General features: G+C 44.7%; 1 protein-coding gene across 2 annotated transcripts in view; it reads left to right on the plus strand.

The window, feature by feature from the left end:
* LOC139226653 (dynein axonemal heavy chain 9-like) overlaps positions 1-16,290 on the plus strand; it is a 285,314-nt gene that overhangs the window by 212,163 nt on the left and 56,861 nt on the right. For both annotated transcript variants that reach the window (XM_070857558.1, XM_070857559.1), the window contains exons 18-19: positions 14,268-14,459; positions 15,629-15,799. In XM_070857558.1, coding sequence (XP_070713659.1) covers positions 14,268-14,459; positions 15,629-15,799 — 363 coding nt within the window. The remainder of the gene's footprint in view (positions 1-14,267; positions 14,460-15,628; positions 15,800-16,290) is intronic.

The following is a 16,290-nucleotide window of genomic DNA, read 5'->3' on the forward strand; positions in this document are numbered from 1 at the left end:
TCTCTCCTCATATGTCAGTCCAGCCATCCCGGGAATCAGTCTGGTGAACCTTGGCTGCACTTCCTCAATAGCAAGAACATCCTGCCTCAGATTAGGAGACCAAAACTGAACACAATATTCCAGACGAGGCCTCACCAAGGCCCTGGTGGGTATTACTACAATCCTGTAGACCATGAGCTTGGTGGCAGATTTGAGGGTCTAGTCTTCAGTCACTCTTTTCCTCAGGTGGCCGAAGGCTGCACTAGTGCACTGGAGGCGGTGTTGAATCTCGTCTTCAACGTCTGCTCTTGTTGATAAGAGGCTCCCAAGGTATGGGAAATCGTCCACGTTGTCCAGGGCCATGGCGTGGTTCTTGATGACTGGTGGACAGTGCTGAGCAGCGAGGACAGGCTGGTGGAGGACCTTTGTCTTACGCATGTTTAGTGTAAGGCCCATGCTTTCGTACGCCTCAGTAAATACGTTGACTATGACTTGGAGTTCAGCCTCTGTATGTGCGCAGACGCAGGCGTTGTCCGCGTACTGCAGCTTGACGACAGAGGTTGGGGTTCTCTTGGACCTGGCCTGGAGATGGCGAAGGTTGAACAGCTTCCCACTGGTTCTGTAGTTTAGTTCCACTCCAGCGGGGAGCTTGTTGACTGTGAGGTGGAGCATGGCAGCGAGGAAGATTGAGAGGAGTGCTGGGGTGATGGCACAGCCCTGTTTGACCCCGGTCCGGACGTGGATTGGGTCTGTGATGGATCCGTTGGTAAGGATCACAATCTGTATGTCATCGTGGAGCAGGCGGAGGATGGTGACGAACTTTTGGTGCCATCCAAAATGGAGGAGGACGCTCCATAGACCCTCGCGGTCGACAGAAAACCATTGAAGGTGTGGATCTCTCTCTTCTGCTGCCATTGTCTAGTGATTTAGGTCGATGACATATATCCTGTATCATTGTTCCTCCTGATGTCTGATGGTTTGGCTGTAATGTATCCTTTCCTGCCCAGCTCTTTTTGCAGGCTGTAATGCAGTTCTGAGGTTTTATATTCAATTTTTACCGTTGCGGGGGAGAAACGGATTCTATCGCACAGGCTGCTCACTGGCTTTTATATGGAGGAAACCGTGCATGTGTGAAAATTTGAAGGACCGCATACCAAAAAAAATTAGAGAGAACAGTGAACCTATGGTATAGTAGGTGGGCAGTCAAAAACAAGTGAACTGAGAAAATTGGCCTCTTTACCACCTCCCGTTATCATCTCTGGGGGGCGCTAACCGGGTTGCAACCGGGCGCAGCGAAATCTTCGACTCCCATCATATTTGGCGGGAGTTTTGCGGCGGTGGCACAGCATTGCGCCCCGATCTTCTTGCCTGGAAATCGTGACATCATCACCGTGCGCAGCGTCCTGGCAGCACCCTGGATCCGAACTTGCGTTCCGCCCCCTGCAGCGTTGCCGGACAAAAACACCGGCAGCTGCAGGAGGCATCCATCGGGAGGCTGGGTGATTCTTAAAGGCGAGGTGGCCGGGATAAGTAAATTAGCCAAATGGGGCGCTCCTGAGTTTCTCCCTTGTGTAGTATTTACGTGAAGCAGGGTTAGAGGGTGAGAGATGGTTGGACTGGGATGAACAGATATAATTAGCCCCATTTTAAAGTCATACATTGTGCCATTATTTTTATTTTTCTAGTATGAATTCGTATGCCTACACTTATAATGTAAACTCCCTATGTAAACTTGTCACACTGTAATTACCCCTCATGCCAGTGGTGTTGCTACAGAAGCTTCACTGGGCCAGTGGGGAAGGAGGGTTCAATTGCAGCCTGACAAATTTTACATAAGCTGTTTCCATCGTAAATATGGACATAGGAATGTATAATGGGAAAGTCGACAGAAAGTGCATACCTGCATAATAGATAGATACTGAGTGACAGACTGGTGTATAATCAGATCCATCATTAACATTTCCACCTTTGGTAGCACAATTAGATTACACTGCTCATTTGTATCAAGATTCAAGAGGAAACAGGGAACCAGGCAGCTCATTTTCGATAGCTCTCAATCACATCACTAGGTTTAGCCTCTAATCCTGTGTAATCAGTGCTATAGAATTCTTTTTGCCATTGACCAAGACCGAAAATGGATGCTTAGTTTGATGTCCGCTGTAAATAATGGTGCCTCCTGCACTTGCCATACAAAGGTGACAATATATATTAGGTGTAAACTCACATTCCTTGAGTTAGGATTTGAACTCACGACCTTCTGATCAAGAGAAAAGATCAGGACCAAATGGATCAAAGCAAGTTCAAGCCTCAGAGAGAGGAGGCAGATGCTGAAGTACACGGGGTGCACACATTTTTGACGAAATGTCCACCTATAACGCTAAACGTAAAATTGAATGGCTTACCCGTAGCCATGGAACTGGACACTGGTGCTAGCCAATCCATCATGAGTAAAAAGATGTTTGAGAGAATGTGGTGCAACAAGGCATTCAGACTAGCCCTGAGCTCCATCCACACGAAACTGAGAATGTACACCAAAGAGCTCATCACTGTCCTGGGCAGCGCCATAGTCAAGGTCACCTACGAGGGCACGGTGCATGAACTGCCACACTGGATTGTCCCGGGCGATGGCCCCACACTGCTTGGAAGGAGCTGGCTGGGCAAAATCCACTGGAACTGGGATGACATCCGAGCACTGTGACATGTCGATGAGGCCTCATGTACCCAGGTTCTCAACAAATTTCCTTCCCTTTTTGAGCCAGGCATTGGAAACTTTTCCAGGGCGAAGGTGCGGATCCACTTGGTCCCAGAGGCACGACCCATTCACCACAACGTGCGAGTGGTACCTCACATGATGAGGGAGAGAGTGGAAATTGAGCTGGACGAGCTGCAATGCGAGGTCATCATCTCCCCAGTGGAATTCAGCGAGTGGGCCAGCCCGACTCTTCCAGTACTCAAAAGTGATGGCACGGTCAGGATTTGCGGCGATTATAAAGTAACTATTAATTGTTTCTCGCTACAGGACCAATACCCGCTACCTAAGGCAGACGACCTGTTTGCGACGCTGACAGGAGGCAAGACATTCACCAAGCTCGACCTGACTTTGGCCTACACGACACAGGAGCTGGAGGAGTCTTCGAAGGGCCTCACCTGCATTCACGCACAAGGGACTGTTCATCTACAACAGATGCCCGTTTGGAATTCAGTCAGCTGCAGCGATCTTCCAGAGAAACATGGAGAGCCTACTCGAGTCGGTACCACACACGGTGATCTTTCAGGATGACATATTGGTCACGGGTCGGGACACCCTCGAGCAACTACAAAACCTGGAGGAGGTCCTCCAGCGACTGGATCGCGTAGGGCTGCGGCTGAAAAGATCGAAATGCGTCTTCATGGCAACAGAAGTGGAGTTTTTGGGGAGAAAGGCATTCGGCCCACAGACGCCAAGACAGAGGCTATCAGGAACGCGCCCAGGCCACAGAATGTCGCGGAGCTGCGGTCATTCCTGGGACTCCTCAACTACTTTGGTAACTTCCTACCGGGGTTAAGCACCCTTTTAGAGCCCCTACATGTGTTATTACGCAAAGGTGAGAACTGGGTATGGGGAAAAAAACAAGTAATTGCTTTTGAGAAAGCCAGAAACATTTTATGCTCCAACAAGCTGCTTGTATTGTATAACCCGTGTAAAAGACTTGTGCTAGCATGTGACGCGTCGTCGTACGGAGTCGGGTGTGTATTACAACAAGCTGACGCAGGGAGGTTGCAACCTGTCGCCTATGCTTCCAGCAGCTTGTCTAAGGCCGAGAGGTCCAAAAGCATGATTCAGAAAGAGGCATTAGCGTGTGTGTTCACGGTAAAGAAAATGCATCAGTACCTGTTTGGCCTCAAATTTGAGCTGGAAACCGATCACAAGCCCCTCACATCCCTGTTCGCTGAAAACAAGGGGATAAATACTCATGCCTCAGCCTGCATACAAAGGTGGGCACTCGCGCTATCAGCGTATAACTATACCATCCGCCACAGGCCAAGCACCAAGAACTGTGCAGATGCTCTGACGGCTACCATCGCCCACCACGGGGGTGGAAATGGCGCAGCCTGCAAACTTGTTGATGGTGGCGCAGCCCGCAGACTTGTTGATGGTCATGGAAGTGTTTGAAAATGATAAATCACCTGTCACGGCCCGCCAGATTAGGACTTGAACCAGCCAGGATCCTCTGCTGTCCCTAGTAAAAAACTGTGTACTGCATGGGAGCTGGGCCAGCATCCCCGTTGAAATGCAAGAGCCAATCAAGCCGTACCAGCGGAGAAAGGACGAGCTGTCCACTCAGGCAGACTGCCTGTTGTGGGGTAACCGCGTAGTGCTACCAAAAAAGGGCAGGGAGACGTTCATCTCGGACCTCCACAGCACACACCCGGGTATAGTAGTGATGAAAGCGATAGCCAGATCCCACATGTGGTGGCCCGGTATCGACTCTGACTTAGAGTCCTATGTACGGCAATGTTGAGCAACGCGCCCAGAGAGGCACCATTAAGTTTGTGGTCCTGGCCCTCCAGACTATGGTCGAGGATCCATGTCGACTATGCGGGCCAGTTTCTCGATAAAATGTTCCTGGTGTTGGTTGATGCTTTTTCAAAATGGATTGAATGTGAAATAATGTCGGGAAGCACCGCCACCGCCACCATTGAAAGCCTAAGGGCCATGTTTGCCACCCACGGCCTGCCTGACAATACTGGTCAGTGACAACGGGCCATGTTTCTCCAGTGCCGAATTTAAAGAATTCATGACCCGCAATGGGATCAAGCATGTCACCTCGACCCCGTTTAAACCAGCTTCCAATGGGCAGGCAGAGCGGGCAGTACAAACAATCAAACAGGGCCTTAAACGAGTCACAGAAGGCTCACTCCATACCCGCCTGTCCCGAGTACTGCTCAGCTACCGCACGAGACCCCACTCGCTCACAGGGGTGCCCCCGGCTGAGCTACTCATGAAAAGGACACATAAAACCAGACTCTCGCTGGTTCACCCCAACCTGCATGATCAGGTAGAGAGCAGGCAGCAGCAACAAAATGTAAACGATGGTCGCGCCACTATGTCACGGGAAATTGATCTGAATGACCCTGTGTATGTGCTAAACTATGGACATGGTCCCAAGTGGATCGCGGGCACGGTGATAGCTAAAGAAGGGAATAGGGTGTTTGTAGTCAAACTAGACAATGGACAATTTTTCAGAAAGCACCTGGACCAAACGAGGCTACGGTTCACAGACTGCCCTGAACAACCCACAGCAGACACCACCTTTTTCGAGCCCACAGCACACACCCAAAGGATCAACGACACCACCCCGGACCAGGAAATTGATCCCATCATGCCCAACAACCCAGCAAGGCCAGGCTCACCCGGCAGCCCTTCAGGGCCAACACTACGCCAGCCCAGCGAGGGCACAGCCAACACACCAGAATAGACATTTGTACCGAGGCGGTTCACCAGGAAAAGGAAGGCTCCCAACCACCTCAACTTGTAAATAGTTTTCACTTTGACTTGGGGGGGGCGGGGGGAGTGATGTTGTGTATCTGTAAAGAATGCACTCCCATGTTCCGCCACCAGGGAGCTCATCCCCTGAAGTCTATGTATATAAGTCGGCCCCTAAGGCCTGTTCCTCACTCTGGAGTGTCTTATTAAAGACTGAGGTCACTGTTACTTTAACCTCGCTGTGTGCAGCCTCATCTGTGTTAGGAACACAATACTATCCATGTAGCGCTGCCTCGCTTCAACGCCCCTCACCTTCGCTTAAAGGGGAGGGCCGCTGCACACTCTGCAAGGCCTTTGATGGCCTCCACTAGGCCGCCAGGGCAACATGGGACCGGGGATGCAGATCAACACCCAAAACAGAGTGCCGCGCTGCACAATGGCGGCCCGGACCATGCAAGCAAGCCGGCAGTGCAGCCGACCCGAGAGTCGGCAAACCACTTAAGGTGGTGGCGCGGAGCGCTGGCGCCCTCCCCTTTAAGTCCCTCCCCACGAGCGGATGTCAGTCAGCTTCGCGACTTGCAAAGCAGGCATTCTCATCCGCTCACGCCAGCCTCGCTGCCCGCGGGGCAATTTCTGCCACGGGGTGGAAAAGGCTCGGCAATCATAATCACATATTGTCCTCAAATCCCACCTTTTAGAAGACTTTAATTTATGGTTGCACTGCTAACTTACATAAGAGTACATAACTTATCTTTCTGACTGCTGCTAAAGGCCTTCCAAGTATTCAGACTTTCTCGGGCTAATGAGCAGACAGCTTTTACACCATTTGGAAATTTGTACATACCTTGTTCCCCCTTCATGGACTGTTGAAGATCTCGACCTTCTTGAATGTAATCTTCCAGCTTTTGAACTTTTGAGCACTACAGCAGGCACAGGATTTTGTTATGGGCACTTTACACGTTCAAATAATAATACTGTGCAGTGTAATTCGCTCATTTTGGTCCCTTAATAATGCCCATAAAGTAGAGAGTTGGGACCTTTCAAACCATAAAACTTTTCATACTTCATAAGCCAGTTGTGACACTAGGCTGCAGTCCCTCATTTTACAGCTTGCTGAGCAGTTTTTAAACTCTCTGTTCAGCCTTGCTCTTGATTCTTTAAACAAACAGCCTAATGTAAACTAAGCTGCAGACTCTGCGATGGTACATAATCAAAACTGAACATGCTGATAAACAAAAATGTAAACAATGACTACACGAGGCAATTGAAATTATTTTCCCAAAGACATGCAGTGGTAAGAATAATGTGAATTCATATCTAACTCTTGCCATTGCATTCTTCATTCAAGCTTTATTGCCGAAATTAATGAATGAAGACATGTACGTGAACTTGGCTGATAATAAGCTTCAAAACTTCTTAGTGTGGACACCGGGGAAATTTGACAACTTATGCTAAGCAATTAAACCTCCAAATCATTCCCTGACCTCTTTATGTGAGGACACATGAGTTCTGATTATTAATAATTTAGACATTTTATACATCCTTCACTGCTGAATAGAAATGAGCAAGTTCATAAGGACCACTGTGTGTAACATCACATGAGTAAAAACTGAAAGCTATTCAATTTATGAGAGTAGGTCACAAAACAATCTGCATGACGATGATGCTGATTAGATAGATTTTTAAAATATGGGCCCAGAAATCCCGATTTCTCCTTCCCGCGGGCATTCGGCAGGATTCTAGAAAAAAGAAGCGCGCCTCCCTGAAGCTGCTGCGCCCACGCGAGTTCCCGGTCCGGAGACCTCTCCTGAGTGCGTGTCGCAGCACGTGCACGTCGGGACATGCGCAGGCCAAGAGCTGGAGTCACATGGCTCTGGGCAACCAATCAGGTAAAGTATATTCTCATTCATAGTAATAGGAGTTTTGTAAGTCCGAAACTCCTCTTACTATGAATGATAAACACCCCAAACACTACATAAAACATTAAAAAAACACCTCACATAAATACACATTAAAAAAATTAAAGTTGATAGAAATGTTTTTGAAAAAAAATATTTGCCGAATTTTAAAAAAAAGTTTTAATTATGGTTTAAAATAAAATTACCTGAGTGGGCAGAGTTTTTAACATAAATATGTATTTTTTAATTTTATTTTAATTTGTTTTTGATATGTTTTTAAACTCTTACGCTGGTAAAAGTAGGCTATGCGCCTGCTTTTACCAGGCGTAAGAGTTTTAAGGACATTCGCAGGGTAAGAGATGGGCAAATAGCCCGATCTCTGCCGTGGGAATGTCCCTTACCTCGTGATGCGTGCGGTCTGTCAAGCCAGAAACTTGACAGATCAGAAAAGCCATGTTTCAGTGCATGCGCATTGCGTGCCGAAAACCGGCTTTTCCGATGCCTTGCCGGGTCCGTAGAAACTCTGTACGGACCGGGGAGGCCACGATTTCTGGGCCATCATTTCATCCCCAGTCTAGTGTCTCAATTTTTTTTTTTTTTTGCCTCGTCAAGTATTATTCTGACTATCTTAAAGAGGAAAATGCAGTGACTTCTTATTGCTTTTCTGCCCAGGCAGGCTTAAAAGCATCCTACGAATGTAATTAGCGACAACCAAGGGGAAGCCTTGTTCTTTTTAGAGTAGAAACGATTGACCACAGCAGTAATGAGCAAGCAATAATGAATGCAAACATCGAACTTCTCCAGCAGTGCCTGTCGTGCCTTCACTGGCCTGGGCATTGAAGGAGTTGACTAATTGTTAATTCATGCTGATAAACAATGCGAACAGTTAGCACTCTGGACTGCTCAAGTTTCAGTACACATCCGGGAATGGAAGGTTCTATAAATCAGGAAATTTTCATTTTTATTGCTATGCATATTTATAATATGACAGAGCCAACTGACATAAGCTCAAATCTTTCTTAAAATTTACCCTCTTCCATGTCCCATTCTCCCTAATCCCAATACTAGTTTGTTGTTGGGAACATCGACTGCGAAAGATCAGATCTTGCTACAGACAGAGTTTTTACACCAGACCAGAAAGAGAGGATGTGCATTTATATAGCGCCTCTCACGACTTCAAGACGTCCCAAAGTGCTTCAGGGTCAATGAAGTGCTTTCGAAGTGTAGTCATTGTTGTAATGTAGGGAAACGCGGCAGCTCATCTGTGCACAGCAAGGTTCCACAGACAGCAGTGACATAAATGAACAGATTGCCTGTTTTTAGGTGTTGGTTGAGGGATAAATAATGGCCAAGACACTGGGGAGAACTGTCCTGCTTTTCTTCAAAATAGTGCCACGGGATCTTTTACACCCGCCTGAGAGGACAGATGGGGGCTCGGTTTAACGTCTTATTGGAAAGACGGCACCTCTAACAGTGCAGCACTCCCTCAGTACTGCAGTGGAGTGTCAGCCTAGATTTCGTGCTCACGTCTCTGGAGTGGGACTTGAACCCACAACCTTCTGACTCAGAGAAGAGAATGCTACCCACTGAGCCAAGGCCGACACCATACATATTAAAGATGACAAAGCGGTGTTTACCGAACACATTATAGCTGTGGGCCAGGCTGAATAAGATCACGCTGACGTGATGAGGTATTGGTACCCATTGATGGGAGATACAAGGATATACAACTTCAGAGTGCCATCTGCTCAGACAAATGTAATCAAGTTCACGTAAAGTTGAGGCAACAAAGGTGAATAGAACTGGTGAGACAGGCTGACAGTCATAACAGCGATAAGAAAGGATATAAAATTAAAAGTCAGTCTACATCTAGGAATTGGACTACGTAAATCCTCTGTAGAAGAGCCTCAGTTGGTGGAGTTCCCTGATAGTATCACTGTCAGTGCATGTTTTTAGGTAACCTCATAACCTTACATAGTGAGATATCCTCTTATGGCTATGAAATGTGGCTGCTTTGCTGATTTTTGAAGTCTGTCACAAACGAAGCTTCCAATAATTTCAAGAGATACCTTCATGCCTGATTTGACAGGCCTGAACCCAAATTATATACAGAGACACGGTACACATCATTTGACCAACAGCAGTTTGAACTATTCTGAGGTACCTCTGTTCACAATCTTATGAAGGATTGACGGTGTGTCCCAACTCTTTGACGGTGATGGGTGAACGTTATCACAGAGAAAGCCAAGTCTTCCGCTGTGCATGGCTTTGAACTCTAGAGAGTGCAGCAGCAAGAGATAGGTTGTTTCTGCAGCCTGTCAATGGAGCGGGCAGGCTGCAGAGACAACCCATCTCTTGCTCCTGCATGGACACCAGGTTCCTAGAAAAGATTTTGTAAAATGTTCAAATACTCGCTGAGGGCTAAAGTCGCTGTCTTTGCACCATACAGACCGGGACGTCTGAGGTTTGATCTCACCTATGCTACCTGGAAGTGGGGCTGCACTGATTTGCAGCGTTCTGGGTCAAGGAAGGGACAGTCAGCCTTTCTATTGCTAATGGCTGTGCACCGGCTCCTGTTGGGAGGGTATGGACATGGACCACAGGCGACAACAGGATTGGACTTGTGGGCATCACATAGCGTTTGTTTTTTAGATGCTACACGGACACTTAAGACCACAAAATGGCGCACACTGTTGATTGGATGTGGGTTGCCCGCCATATTGGGCAAGGACAAAAATGACCCCCAGACTCACTTACCTGGGGGCCGCTGCCACTGTTTCTCTCCAGTCTGCACTGGCTCTATTCCAATGAGGTCCAAGTCCCAATATCTGTGGAGCCTCACCATTCTGGCTCAGGGTATTTACCCTCTGTCCCCCTCGCACCCAAATATTGACGCTGATGAATTTCTGGGCCGTGATATTCTCTATAATCAGACAGCCCACCAAAACTCAAGGGATAGAAATTCCAATCAAAGCACCCATCACAGTCGAGGGTCAAGAATAATGGCCATTTGGGGAATGTACTGAGGAGATTGTCACCTTGGGAACCACATCTCATTAAAAAACCATGACTTCAAGAGTTAGAAAAGGATGGGTGAAAATCACAGTGGACAATTGGAGGGAATTTTTTGAAGCATTAACAATATTTAAGCTCTATGTGTAGTAACATTTTAGATTTTTTGATATATCAGATTAAGTTTTTATGTCTCTAACCTGAAAATCAGATCAGAAAGTGATGCCAGTGGATATGCAGATGCTGCTTTATTCTGTCACCATCGCATTGTGTGCCATTTCCTCTTTGAAACCAGTAATTTTGAACATTTTAGCTTGTATCAAAAAAAATTCAGCTTGTGAAATGGATACGTGCAATGCGTAATGTTGGGGCCCATTTAATCATTGTGGACTTATGATAAATCTACATGTTTGCCTCTGTCAGCCTAAAAGTGCATTTCAGTTCGATTTCCCCTAACTTCATTATTTGGTGACTGCTTTATATTTTCAGAAACTTTTCGCATCAATGAGAAATACAACTGCAGTGCTCCTAGCACAGCGAGAATACTAATCATTATGGACTTCAGTAAAACTGTGGAGCAAAACTGCTCCAAAATAATGTTCCAACGTAGTATCCTAATGTATTATAATTAGGCCTGCATGGCAAATGCCATTTGCTGCTCAGGCATCCATTTGCCTACTTAACTAAGTAGACAGCATGCATAATTAACACAAGAAGTTAACTTGCTGTGTGCTGAAGGAGTACATTTGTATCTGTCTTCTGAGTGTGACAGTTACAGCATTTATGCACAGTTGAAACACTGATGTGTTTTCATATCGACAATGAATTTACTGATGTGAAGTAGAAGTTTAGCAGGGGAGTCTGCATGTCAGCACTTGTATGTGCTGAAAACATATCTTCCATCTGTCCTTGCCTAATTTTGAAGTCCAGGAGGCTTGCTTCTGTTGAGCAGCTCGAGGGCAGTTCAAGCAGGCACCTCTAGATGGTTTCTAGTGAAGTTGAATTTAAAATCTGTGCCCTTATTTGGGGTTTTACATAAAACTTAACAAAAGCTCAATTGAAAATTTGATTTACACTTCACTTTTTTTATTTATGTAATTACATTTTAGCGTATTGCAAAGGATTACCATAGTGCCGTGCACAAACTCTGGTCATGACAGCATCAATGTATCTTTGGGCCTAACGCTCCCCAGGTGAAGTTTCACCTCCCTGGTAGTCACAATGCTAAGCAGCCAGTGTTTGTTGTGCAGCCAGAGAGCGATGGGTTGTGTTCAGGGCTCTCGATTTTACCTGAATTGAAAGGTGTTGAGATTTACTTATCTCTGGTCTTTCAAATAATCAGGATCAAGTGCAAACCAATATGGTGGGAATATTGCATTTAATCGGAGTTTAGGACGGAACATAACACACTAGTCATACTGAAAAATCATACGACCGTGACAAGTAGCTGGTATCTGCCCCAATCGGACAGATGGCTGGTGTGTGTGAACAGCTCTCCTTGATCCTCATTCTTCCTGAATTGCCCAAGAGTGTTAGGCTGAAGCCAGCATTAACTCCACCATTATGAGTCCTTCACCGTCTGCACTGAGGGCTTTTTGGGTGTTGCTTTTATTCTCTTTTTAGGGGTGGACCTAGGTAAAATAATTGACAGGATCATTTAACCTATAGAGGTTCCCTTTAAAACAAGGTGTCCAATGGTATGTTGAGGTCTTTGTCTAAGCCGTGGAAAAGGGGTCAACCCTCCTGTTATCTCCCACCTGTCAGGGGTCTTCTCTTAGCCATTACACATGCTTTCTGTACTTGACCAATCATGGCCTTACAACATGTCTTACATTATCTCATCTGGCCCTGTCCTCCTAAGGCGAGAGTCTCTCATACTCATTTTCCAGGAAAACAATACTTGTGCGGTTCCAGTAAAACATAATTTATACATTAACCTCTTACATGTCTCGAGTTCCAATACCTGTACAATAATTTAAACACAGTGTTATTCACGTCACAGTTTCATTCGCATAAGCATATACACTTTAGGTTTCCCTTATTTCTAACAAAGGATCAAGAGGTAGGTTCCTCAGATGCCAATTGGGACCTACTGTTAGCATGAATTGGCTGCCAAAAAAACTGCTTCAAAAAAAGCCAGTGAAATCTATCCCTATCATGGAATTTAGGATATGCTGAGCACAAAATCCCGGCTGGCACTCCAGTGCAGTACTGAGGAAATGTTACATTATTGGAGGTGCCATCTTCTGGATGAGATGTTAAACTGAGGTCCTGATTACCCTCTTAGATGGAAGTAAAAGATCCCACAGTACTATTCAAAGAAGAGTAGGGGCATTCTCCCAGATGTCCTGGCCAATCAATACCTCAATCATCCCTCAATCAATACCTAAAAGGAGATTACCTGGTCATTATCACATTGCTGTTTATGGGATCTTGCTCTGAACAAATGACACATTTCCTATATTACAGCAGTGAAAAAGTACTTCATTGGTTGTGAAGCATGTTGGGATGTCCTGAGGGTGTAAAAGACGATATATAAATGCCTATATAAGTCTTTCTTCTATTTTTTTGCTGAATTTAAATTTTCTTAATGAAAACATGGATGTTTTATTTATAGTTCTCTGCTGACATCTAATTGTTCACCAGTGCTGAATCCAACATACCCTAAAGAGTAGAGTGCAATGTGCACAGCCATTGTAGCAGAATATATTAAAAATCCTAATTCAGCTGAGAATATTTTTTTTTCACAACGCAATTCATGCTACATTTGCCCCAAGTTCAGCAATGATGGCACTTATTATGAAATATGTTTGTATGTTTCTGAATTGCTCACAGAGAATCACTGCTCTATTCTGAGGTGGCCTAGAAATGAAAGTGCTAAAAGAAGAAATGGATGACCTCCATGCTGCATGGATCCATACAAGAGAGAACAAATGGGTTTCATTAAGAACAGTCTGTTTCTTTTTTCCTGTGAACAAGAATCCAAGTTAAAAAATAAATGAGGATTAAAGAGATGCTTACAGCATTAATAACTCATCTAGACTCCTATTCAGAAAAGAAATAAGAAATCAGATCTTTGCTTTTTTCCTTTTCACAATCTTTTAAATGGACTGAATTCTATAAAATCTTTTCCAAGTGCCTGATGCTTTAGTGCTTTTGGGAAAAAATGTTAAATGAAAACGATTATATATAATGATCCACTTTGCCAGGCCACATAGTTTATGGTTACTAAATAAGTTCAATTCTATTTTTATTTCATGCTATTCCAGAATTATTTTCTTTTACTGATGTTTGGAGATTAAATTCTACAATTCATCTCCTTTTCGGTGGAAACCATAAATCTGTGACTTTGCTCATTGCACAACCTGTCTGAGCTCAAACTGTGAATGAAGAAAGATGTGCCTGTCTCATTTATGGCTCTTAACTAGTAAAACGAACTGCGGGCAGCCTGCTACTTTTTGTAATCAAATATGGATGACCCAAAGAGCGTCTGCAAAATAAATAAGTCTTTCTCATCTTGTGTAATTGATTCATTGCCACTTTTTAAGATGTATCTTCCGTAGCCGGGGCTGGAGAGGACAGGGAAACAAGTTTGCGCGGTCAAGTTGTGATATTTAGACCATGTTCAGAAGAGATTAACAAGACTGTAAGATTTGATGTGGTTGTCTGAGAAAAAACAATAAATACAGTAGAGAGAAAAAGGGAAAACATTGGAATGCTGAACACTGAAATTAATGAGAAAATACTGGAGACAGCAAGTCCAACGGCATCTGGAGAGAGGCAGGACGGGGTAACGTTTGGTCGACATTCCAATGGAACATTAATCCATCATTTATCTTCAAAGCTGCTGATGGATCTGCTGTGCATTTCTAGCAGTTTCTGTTTAGAATAAATATTTACTTCCATTGCAGGTCCCCTATGATGACTTGCGCTATCTCTTTGGTGAGATTATGTATGGAGGACACATCACAGATGACTGGGATAGAAGGTTATGCAGAACCTACCTGGAGGAGTTTATTAAGCCAGAGATGATGGAAGGAGAAGTGCTGTTGGCTGTAGGCTTCCCTCTCCCTCCTAACTTGGACTACAATGGCTATCATCAGGTAGACCATTATTCCCCATATACATGTACATTCACAACTTTGACTGTCTAATTGCCCATTGTAATCTCCGAATTATGGTGACATGTTTGAATTTCACTTCTATCCGTTGTTAAGCTTGCAACACTTTGAGTCTGAATTACATCTTGTTAAAATAAAACTACTAGATTTTCTGGTGTCAAAATCTCCCTTCGGTAATCAAGGATATAGTAATATAGCACCTACCTTAAATTAATTAGATGCTTACTGATTGAATGCACCCTTGGTAGATTTTTGTGAACCAAAGGTATTAAGGGATATGGGCCAAGGGTGGATATATGGAGTTAGGTTGCAGATCAGCCATGATCTCATTGAATGGTGGAACAGGAAGTAGCTAAGTGGCCTACTCCTGTTCCTATGTTCACATATTTGCATGGACTCCCATTAGTTTTGTTGCCATTTTGACACAGTAATTGATGGATTTATTAACACTGGCTCCATTTCATCTCTTTCTAACTCTCTAAATACCATGATTCCTGTTGTCTAAATATTGTGTCATGACTGCTGGCTCAAAGGCAAGAGAACAGCAACACATAGGGGTGATTATGGACCAATTATTGGACTATAGCAATGGAGCTATAGCAATCAGACTGTATCAGTTGCACTGTTGGATATCATTCGAACAGCGTGTATCCCCATAAATGCAGTGATACACAATTATTTTACCCCTGGGATACAGGTTCAACTCTAGGACAGAGTGATGGGGCTGAACTGCCCTGTCTCCTGATTATAAAAAAAGTTTTTTTGCGAAATAAGAATTGGTTTCAACCAAGCTTCTTGTAGATTTAGTTCTACAACTGAAAATGGACTGGGAATTTATAAAAAGCCACCAATCTGCAAATCTTCCCTCAACAAGTAGGTGGACTGTCATTTCAGAATGTACCTATTTAGGCCACTTCCTAACAAGGAGTACAGAATTAGTGGCTTTACAGGAACAGGCCATGGTAAACACCATTCCAGCTCAGCAGCTAAACATCACAACCATGTTCCAGACTACCTTTGACCATGCCATGGCAAATCAGCAAGTAATAAAAAATATTGTGATATCTTCAGTGTATCCAGAGTTTTGATACGATCCAGAGTGTAGCCTTCAACTTTGTGTGTTTTTTGTTAATGTTTCTTTTCCTTGTCAGTACATCGATGACCTGCTCCCACCGGAGTCTCCCTATCTGTACGGTCTCCATCCCAATGCAGAGATTGGCTTCCTGACTCTGACCTCAGAGAAGCTTTTCCGCACGGTGCTGGAAATGCAGCCCAGGGACAGCAGCGGTGGAGAGGGAGGAGGGACCACGCGAGAAGAAAAGGTAAAATACAAGTTTTTTAAAATAAAATGGTCATTTCCAAAGATCTGTGGTGTTTGCTCCATTTCCTACCTAATCGTTGTCCGACCAGATGCAAACTACAACTGGCACTTGTTCACTTCTCATTTTGATAAAAGGATGGCTATAACTGGAATTTATGTGGTCTCATTTACTGATAAACTAGCTTTCCAATGCTTGTGCAATAAGAGCATTCCAACACTGTCGACCCACTATCAACCTAATGTGCAGACTGTTAGAAAAGGATTGTCAATTTTAAGATCTTTCTTGTTGACAGATCCAAAACCATGTGGTCAGCTGATACCCAGCTCTATCTCTTCACCACCTCTTTTGATGCTCCCCAACTGTCCCTGCTGTCAGACTGCGTGTCTGATACCCAGTCTTCAATATGCTTTTACTTCTCCATTGGGAAAACTGAAGCCAGTGGCCTAGAAATTGGATTGGGTAGTGCTGGAAGCTTCATTTTTGCCTTTATC

The sequence above is a fragment of the Pristiophorus japonicus genome, chromosome 16 (assembly GCF_044704955.1).
Source record: "Pristiophorus japonicus isolate sPriJap1 chromosome 16, sPriJap1.hap1, whole genome shotgun sequence".
NCBI classification, from domain to species: domain Eukaryota; kingdom Metazoa; phylum Chordata; class Chondrichthyes; family Pristiophoridae; genus Pristiophorus; species Pristiophorus japonicus.